The sequence below is a fragment of the Rhinoraja longicauda genome, chromosome 29 (assembly GCF_053455715.1).
Source record: "Rhinoraja longicauda isolate Sanriku21f chromosome 29, sRhiLon1.1, whole genome shotgun sequence".
NCBI classification, from domain to species: Eukaryota; Metazoa; Chordata; class Chondrichthyes; order Rajiformes; family Arhynchobatidae; genus Rhinoraja; species Rhinoraja longicauda.
In genome coordinates this window covers 991582-1000928 of record NC_135981.1, presented here as the reverse complement: position 1 = coordinate 1000928, position 9347 = coordinate 991582, and the positions used below count along the sequence as shown (strand labels likewise).

General features: G+C 50.1%; 1 protein-coding gene across 1 annotated transcript; it reads left to right on the top strand.

Annotated features, from left to right (window-relative positions):
* The first annotated feature begins 823 nt into the window (after window positions 1–823).
* LOC144607843 (keratin, type I cytoskeletal 19-like) lies at window positions 824–8800 on the top strand. The gene is made up of 8 exons (XM_078424971.1): window positions 824–1268; window positions 1664–1746; window positions 1942–2098; window positions 3070–3231; window positions 4821–4946; window positions 5030–5244; window positions 6960–7024; window positions 8598–8800. Exons 1-8 carry the CDS (start codon window positions 843–845, stop codon window positions 8693–8695), a joined length of 1332 nt encoding a protein of 443 aa, XP_078281097.1. The 5' UTR covers window positions 824–842; the 3' UTR covers window positions 8696–8800.
* Window positions 8801–9347: the final 547 nt, after the last annotated feature.

Here is a 9347-nt window from a genome sequence, read left to right as displayed (position 1 = left end):
AGGCCTTTCAAATGTGTCTGGGGAACGGTCTCAAAGAAACATAGAAAATAGCTGCAGGAGTAGGCCATTCGGCCCTTCGAGCCAGCACCGCCATTCAATATGATCATGGCTGATCATCCACAATCAGTACCCCGTTCCTGCTTTCTCCCCATATCCCTTGATTCCGTTAGCCCTAAGAGCTAAATCTAACTCTCTCTTGAAAATATCCAGTGAATTGGCCTCCACTACCTTCTGTGGCAGAGAATTCCACAGATTCACAAGTCTCTGGGTGGAAAAGTTTTTCCACATCTCAGTCCTAAATGGCCGACCCCTTATTCTTAAACTGTGACCCCTGGTTCCGGACTCCCCTAACATCGGGAACATTTTTTCCTGCATCCCGCCTGCCCAATTTCTTAAGAATTTTATATGTTTCGATATGATCCTCTCTCATCCTTCTAAATTCCAGTAATTACAAGCCCAGTCGACCCATTCTTTCATCTCGACCCGAAACTTCACACATTCCTTCCCCCAGAGATGCTGCCTGTCCCGCGGAGTTACTGTGTCTATCTTCGGTGTAAACCTACACCAGCACCTCCCTGCTCCCCGCTTCCACTGGGGGCCCGAGTGGCGGGGAGTGGGGTTCGCGCGGCCACTCCGGGTTAATTCTGTGAGACAAGACTGCGTCTCACTCTGGGCGTGTCCCGGGTGGACCCACCCCAGCCTGTCCGGGTCCTCACGTTGCCCGCGGCGCCGAGCGCCATCCACGCCCACCGCCTGGGCGGAGGCAGCAAGAGGCAGGGGTATAAAGCGGGCGGGCGGGAGATGCGACCGGGCAGCACCGACTTGGCACTAACTGTAACAGCATGAATTTCGGTCAGCAAAGATCCGTCGTTTCCAAGGGCTGGAGCACACAGAGCTACACTGGTGGCAGCCAGAGGATGAAGAGCTCCAACACCGGCACCGGCACCAGCGGCTACGTCCGCAGCGGCGGTATGGGCTTGGGCGGGATGCGCTCCAAAATGAGCTTTGGGATGAGCTCCAACATCGGGATGGGCAGCGGGATGAGCTTGGGCGGCGGGATGGGCATGGGGGGCGGCATCGTCAACAACGAGAAGCAGACGATGCAGGACTTGAACGACCGCCTGGCGCATTATCTGAACATGGTCGGCGCCCTGGAGAAGTCCAACATGGAGCTGGAGGTCGAGATCAGCGCTTACTGCGACAAGCACGGTCCCGCCCAGCGCGACGACAGCGCTTACTGGGCCACCATCAGGGGCCTCCGGGAACAGGTCAGCGAGCCCCGCCACGGGCGAGGGAGGGAGGGAGGCAGCGGGAGGGAGGGATGGAGGGAGGGAGGGAGCGGGAGGGAGGGAGGAAGGAAGCGCTCCGTTACTCGAGAAAGAGCTATACACAGGGAGGGGGTCAGGAGGGTGGAGGGAGGGGGGACGACTGAGGTTGCAATGTGGCGGCTGGAGGAGGGAAGGGGCGGAGGGTTGTAGGGTAGAGGGAGGGTGGGGGGTGGGGCTGGACGACGGAGAGTTGACGGTGAGAGAGCGCAGACGGGAGGGAGGGGGGTGCTGAGGGAGGGGGTGCTGAGGGAGAGGTGCGGGGAGGGGTGGGTGCGGGGAGGGGGTGTTGAGGCGCCAGCGCGGGCAGGGACACGGACTGACTCGGCTCCCCACAGATCATCAACATGATCCTCGACAACTCGGGCGTAATGCTGCAGGTCGACAACTCCAAACTCGCAGCCGAGGACTTCAGAACCAAGTGAGTGACCCACCCCATCCACTACCCCCCCCGTCCCCCTCGCACATCCCCCTCTCCCCCTCTGACTACCCCCCACCCCGTCCCCTCCCACTACCCCCCACTCTGCCCCCCTCCCACTATCACCCCTCCCTGTGCTGCTGCGCCTTATTCCCAAGATATCTCGCGTTCATGCCCACTCTCTGCCCAACTCAACAGGTACGAAAACGAGCTGGGCATTCGAATGTCCGTGGACAATGATATCAACGGCCTCCGGACAATGCTGGACAACATGACCATGGATAAGAGTCAGCTGGAGATGGACATCGAGAACCTGAGGGAGGAGATCATTTACATCAGGAAAAACCACGAGGATGTAAGCAGTGGTTTAGTTTAATTTAGGGATACAACGCGGAAGCAGGCCCTTCGGCCCGCCGTGTCGGCGCCTATCACACTATAACACGATCCTACACACACCAGAGACATTTTTTTACACATACACCAAGCAAATTAACCTACATACCTGCACGTCTTTGGACTGTGGGGGGAAACCGAAGATCTCGGAGAAAACACACGCGGTCACGGGGAGAACGTACAAACTCCGTACAGACAGCGCCTGTCTGCCGCTGCAAGGCAGCAACTCTTGCCGCGCCACCATCGTACCGCTCCACGGATAGAGGCGACGTGGAGAGGGTGTTTCCACCAGTGAGAGTCTCGGACCAAAGGGCATCGCCTCAGAATTAAAGGACGTTCCATTAGGAAACAGATGAGGAGGGTGGTGAATCTGTGGAATTCATTGCTGCAGAAGGCTGTGGAGGCCAAGTCAATGGATTATCAGAGATCGATAGATTCTTGAATAGTATGTGTATTGGGGGTTATGTGGAGAAGGCAGTAGAATGGGGTTGGGGAGGAGAGATAGATCAGCGATGTTTGAATGGCGGAGTAGACGTAATGGGCCAAATGGCCTAATTCTGATCCTATCACCTATGAACAGGAATTTAATGGGGAAGTAAATAACAAGTGCATTCAAGAGAGAGTTAGATTTAACTCTTGGGGCTAGCGGGGTCAGGGGGTATGGGGAGAAGGCGGGAACGGGGTACTGGTTGCAGATGATCAGCCATGATCATATTGAATGGCGGTGCTGGCTCGAAGGGCTGAATGGCCTCCTCCTGCACTTATTGTCTTGGTATCTATGTAAGTGCCTTTATCCATAAATGTGTACCTTTGAGTGTCATTTCAAGAGTCAAATAACTAAATGCACTGAACGCTCTCCCTGCAGGAGCTGAGTGGTCTGACAGAGGTCTGACAATAACTAAACCACTGAACGTTGTCACTTTCTCCCGACAGGAGCTGAAAGGTCTGCGTACGCAGATGTCTGGTAACGTCTCCGTAGCTGTCACGTCTGACAGTGGCGTCGACTTGCTCCAGATTATGGACGAGATGCGTGGAAAGTATGAGGCCGCGGCCAAGAAGAACAAGGATGATCTTGACAATTGGTACAAGGAACAGGTAACAGGAGTCTCTGTGCTGTGGCCTCATCTGGGACATGTTGGCTGGTGTGGGCAAGTTGGGCCGAATGGCCTGTTTTGTCACCCAGTTGCCCTGTCGCCATGTCACCGCGTCACCCTGTCGCCCAGTCGCCATGTCGCCACGTCACCCTGTCGCCCAGTCGCCATGTCACCACGTCACCCTGTCACCCAGTCGCCATGTCACCGCGTCACCCTGTCGCCCAGTCGCCATGTCGCCACGTCACCCTGTCGCCCAGTCGCTATGTCATCGCATCACCCAGTCAGTCGCCCTGTCACCCAGTCAGTCGCCCTGTCAAGTCTCATCTCAGTATCTTCCCATGAGGACTCCCACATGAGCTACACAATCGCTGCTCTACCCACAGGCAGATGCCATTCAGCCCTTCATGCCTCTTCTATCACTTAATAGAACATGGTTCTTCCCTGCTCAACTCCCTCACATCCTTTTAAATGCACTCGGGGGATTAACACAACATTTTAGCAAATGCCAAGGTGGAAAAGAGTCTGGGTTCCTGGCAATTGTTTCTTAATGTTGGCATTGACTTGTTTGGACGACGAGCCTGTTTGACTCTCGCTCTGTAATGACCCTCTGCAAAGCTCTTGACTCTAACTTCTACTCTGCCCATCCACTTCACGGCCAACTTTCCACACTTCAGTGTGTGTGAAACACTGACAGCAATGCCCTCAATACAACCGCAAAGAGCGAATAAACAATCTGGAAAAATCAAATCATGTGCATTGGTGCGGGTTGCCGAAGCACCTCCACCTGAAAACCTGCCCTCCTCTCCCCAACATTCTTTGTCAGTTAAGCAACATTTGTCAGCACATTGCAGGTATTCACACCTCTCTGTGTATAAGAAACTTCCCCTCTTTCATTTTTAAAGGTTTGCTCCCTAATCTAGATATATCCATCATGGGGGAAGAAAAAGGTTCTAAGTGTCTACCCTCTCCTAACTTTGCAGCTCGTAACTTTACAAGAATGTTAAATTGTCATAAGTATTCATGATGGAACAACAAAATTCTTACTGGCAGCAGCATAACAACCTGGCAAGCACAAGACACACAGATGATTTATAATAACCCAGCAGGTCCCAGAAAACAAATCATGTTTGTCCAACCTTGCCTTGTGCCTAATATTCCCAAATTCAGGGAGCAATCTGTCTGCCCGCTATTACTCCAGCAACTTGTGTCAGTCTGAAGAAGGGTCTCGACCCGAAATGTCACCCATTCCTTCTCTCCAGAGATGCTGCCTGACCCGCTGAGTTACTCCAGCACTCTGTGAAACATCACCTATCTATGTTCTCCTGAGATGCTGCCTGACCCGCTGAGTTACTCCAGCACTCTGAGAAACGTCGCCTATCCATGTTCTCCAGAGATGCTGCCTGACCCGCTGAGTTTCTCCAGCATTTTGTGCCTATCTTCAACATTCGGGTAAACCTCTCCAAAGTGTCCACTTCCTTTCTGTATTCGGGCAAGGTGGGCTGCCTGCTGGACTCCAAGTGCGCCCTCACCAAAGTGCTATTGAGTTCCTGCTGCTGTTGTTTGCACGTGTGTGTTCTTTATCTGTTTCAGTGCGTGAGTGTGGAGCTGCAAGTCGCAGTCAATACTGGAGCTCTTGATGCCGAGAAGGGGCAGCTAAGTGAGCTGAGACGCACCCTGCAGGGACTGGAGACGGAGTTCCAGACCTACCTTAGTATGGTGAGTAGAGTGGATAGTTGCTCGGTCACTGCCTGGTCACTACAATGCCCCGCACCCACTCACCGCTTTCTCTTGGCTTGCAGATTGCATCACTGGAACAATCTCTCAGTGAGACAGATTGCCGCTACTCTACCGAGAGGAGCAAGCTTGAGATGATGCTCCAAACACTGGAAATGGAACTGTCCGAGGCCCGCGGTAAAATCCATGCGCAGAACGATGAGTACACAATGCTACTGAATATCAAATGCAGGCTGGAGACAGAAATCGAAACGTATCGCAGGCTGCTTGGCGGATATGGGTAAGGAACACGGCGAAGACCGACACAAAAAAGCTGGAGTAACTCGTCAGGGAGCGCCTCTTGAGAAAAGCAATGGGTGATGTTCCGAGTCGAGACCCTTCATCGAAGCGATAGGTGGATATAGTTGAGCAGAGGGAGCGGGGTTAAGGTGGAAGGTTGAAGAAAGGCCATGGATAGAGACAGAAAGTGCAAAATAAGGATAAAAGAGGCGTGAATTGTGAAAATAGAGAGAAATATAGGTGGAAAGCCAATGCAGGAAGGGCAGGAGGAGAAATGTGAATGAATCTAGGTGTGGGATTTGGGAAGAGGGGGTGGTGTTTACGGGTTAGTTACCTGAAATTGGACAATTCCTTTCGGTGGTAAACTATCCAAGTGAAATATGAAGTGGTATAATTTACTTCAGTACAGAAAATAGAATTGTTTCAATAACTGCAAAACATACATTTATTTTAGTTTGGAGATACAGCGCAGTATCAGGCCCTTCGGCCCATCGAGTCCGTGCGGACCAGCGAACATGCTGTACACTAGCACTATCCTACACACTAGGGACAATGTTACTGATGCCAATTGGCCGGCAATCCGGTACGTCTCTAGAGTGTGTGAGGAAACCGGAGCACCTGGAGAAAACCCATGTGGTCATAGGGAGAATGTATAAACTCTGTACAGGCAGCTTCCATAGTCAGGATGGAACCCGGGTGTCTGGCGCTGTGAGGCAGCAGCTCTACCTCACAGCTCTGCCAGTGACATTAAACTTCCCCAAGGATGTCCTGTGATCTGAGTGTTTGTTCGTTCATTCAGTGATTCACAAGAATGATCCCAGGATTGAGTGGGTTAACCTATGATGAGCGTTTGTCGGCACTGGGCCTGTACTCGCTGGAGTTTAGAAGAATGAGGGGGGACCTCATTGAAACGTACAGAATACTGAAAGGCCTGGATAGAGTGGACGTGGAGAGGATATTTCCACTAATGGTAGAGTCTAGGACCGGAGGTCATAGCTTCAGAATTAAAGGACATTCTTTTAGGAAGGAGATGAGGAGAAATGTCTTTAGTCAGAGGGTGGTAAATCTGTGAAATTCTTTGCCACAGAAGGCTATCGATGATGATGAGGAGCAGGCAGGAAAATGGGATTAGGTGGCAAAGATCAGCCATGATTGAATGGCGGAGTGGACTTGATGGGCCGAAAGGCCTAATTCTACTCCTATAACTAGTGAACTTGTGAAACAAGGAACTGCAGATGCTGATTTATGCCAAAGATAGACACTACGTGTGGGAGTTACTCAGCGGGCCAGGCAGCATTCATAGAGGGAAAAAATGTGATGTTTTGAGTCGGGACTTTTCCTCAGACTGACAGTAATTTGCTTTGCGTATCCTGAGCTTGTCGCAGAATGACATCACTGTATGCCCTGCCTTCCCACACGCCCATACGTGTGTGAGAACGTACAGACTCTGTACAGACAGCACCCGTAGTCGGGATCGAACCTTGGTCTCAATTGCTGCAAGCACTGTAAGGCACCGCAATGCTCCTCAACATGGTCAGGCCCTTGTGAATTGCCTAAAGTACAAGATCATGCTTTGCTCATAGAGAAGGATTCCTTCTCTCCCGAGATGCTGCCTGACCTGCTGAGTTACTCCAGCACTTTGTGAATAAATCGATTTGTACCAGCATCTGCAGTTATTTTCTTATACTATCATGCTTTGCTCTTTGTTTTCTGTAGGCAAACAACAACAGTGCAAAAAACCAGATCTACTGTTTCTACTGTGGTCAAAGAGAACATTCCCGGTGAGTTGGAGATCCTTTTCAACTTTATTTTAGTTTAGGGATACAGCGTGGAAACAGTCCCGACGGCACACCTAGCCCACACCAACCAGCAATCCCCTCACATTAACACTATCCTACACACTGAGCACCATTTACAATTATACCAAGCCAATTAACCTACAAACCTGTACGTCTTTGGAGTGTGGGTGTAATCTTTTAGTCAGGTGCTAGTTTCACAAAAAAAGTAACTTGTATCGACCTGACTCGGCATTGTTGTGGTCATTGTCGTAGGGTAAAAGAAAATTTCGGGGATCTGCTACGACTTTGACAGTCGCCGGCAGTCGCCTTAAAAATCGCGTAACTGGGACAGGCCCTTGTAATATCTCCTCAACATGGTAAGGCCAGAACAATTGGTGCAACTGAGGGATGTCGTTGCTGCAGAACTAACCATGACTTCAGTCAACCTTTGTAGCAAAGAACTGCAGATGCTGGTTTAAATCAAAGGTAGAGACAAAACGCTGGAGTGAAAGGGCCTGTCCCACTTACGCGATTTTGTAGGCGACTGCCGGCGACGGTCAAAGTCGTAGCAGATCGCCAAAATTTTCTTTTACCCGACGACAATGACCACGACAATGCCGAGTCAGGTCGAGGTTACACCGTCTTTGGAAACATCGCGAAATTCCTACGCTTATCAATGCTTCTCCAGGGTGCTAATTTTCGCGTGGACATTCTTTGAAAATGTACGGGAGATGCATATTTGGTTTCTGGGTTGCATGTCTGGGTTGGGAGCCCACTTTAAAAGTAATCGCTGATGCCCATAAACATCGTGAAAATTCCCACGCTTACCTGACCGTTAAACTGTCACCTCCAATCTACCTGTCAAATGTCCTGACGGTAAATAAATTGGTTAAACACAAGTATTTTATGGTATCTTCAAATGACTTTACTTAATTTAATTTTATGTGCTTCTAAATGCATCTAAGAGAACCTAGCAAACCTGGGGACAGCATGGGACATCGCCCGCAATAAGCTACGATACCTGGCGATAAGCCAGCTGTTGCCGAGAAATTTCAAACCGGTTGATTTCTCAGCGACGCGCCGAGATCCACTATGATTGTTGGAAGACTCCTCACGGTCATGCCCGCGACACCCCGGCGAATTGTCGGCGACAGCCTAGTCACCGGCAGTTGCTTTAAAATTGCATAAGTGGGACAGGCCCTTAACTCAGTGGGACAGGCAGCATCTCTGGAGAGAAGGAATGGGTGATGTTTCGGGTCGACACTCTTCTTCAGACTTGAGTCTGCAGAAGGGTCTCGACCTGAAACGTCACCCATTCCTTCTTACAGTTCTGCAAAGTATCTCGAAAGACCAAAGATTCCTTCTCTCCAGAGATGCAGCCTGTCCCGCTGAGTTACTCCAGCATTTTGTATCTAACTCCAGTCAACCAGTTCAGTTAAACAGTTAGTGAAACACCAGGCTACATGTTTGTGGGCAGAACTGTAAGATCATAAATCTGTCTTGTAGAAATGCGGATTTGATCCTGTATCAGGCAATTATTGGATGAAATGACTGATTGATGCTTTTGTTTTTGAAGACCCTGTTGTTTCAAAGAAGACAGTTATGTACGAGGTGGTTGAGGTAATGGTTGATGGGCAGGTGGTGTCTACTGAAACTCAGCAGGTCAGAAATTAAGCAAAGGTTTAGAAGACAAGAAGAAAGATCTTCAGATGCCATGGACACCGATGTCAATGATTTTCCACTTTCTGTATCTCTGAGACATTAATAAAGTTTTGGGGAAACGGCCAGCTGAGTAGTCTGTTCAATACTCCAGTCTCCACCTCCACACCCTTTCAAACTGACCACAACAGATCTTTGCTAGCATGCAGGCCACTCAGAAGCTCTGAGCTTCTTTAGGTGAAGGCTCCCTCAACTGGACTTTCAAAAGCAAGGCTTCACTCTTTTGCAAATAATCACTCAGCATGAAACAAGCCCATCGGCCCCACTCATCCATGCATTGATGAAGGGGCAAGCATGCTTGATTAATCTTCTGGAATTTTTTGAGGATGTAACAAGTAGAATGGATAAGGGAGAGCTTGTGGAGGTGGTGTATCTGGACTTTCAAAAAGCCTTTGACAAGGTCCCACACAAAAGATTAGTATGCAAAATTAGAGCACATGGTATTGGGGGTAGGGTATTGACATGGATAGAGAACTGGTTGTCAGACAGGAAGCAAAGAGTAGGAATTAACAGCACGGCAGGCAGTGACTAGTGGGGTGCCGCAAGGCTCGGTGCTGGGACCCCAGTTATTTACAACACATAAACAATTTAAACCAGCGAATTAAAT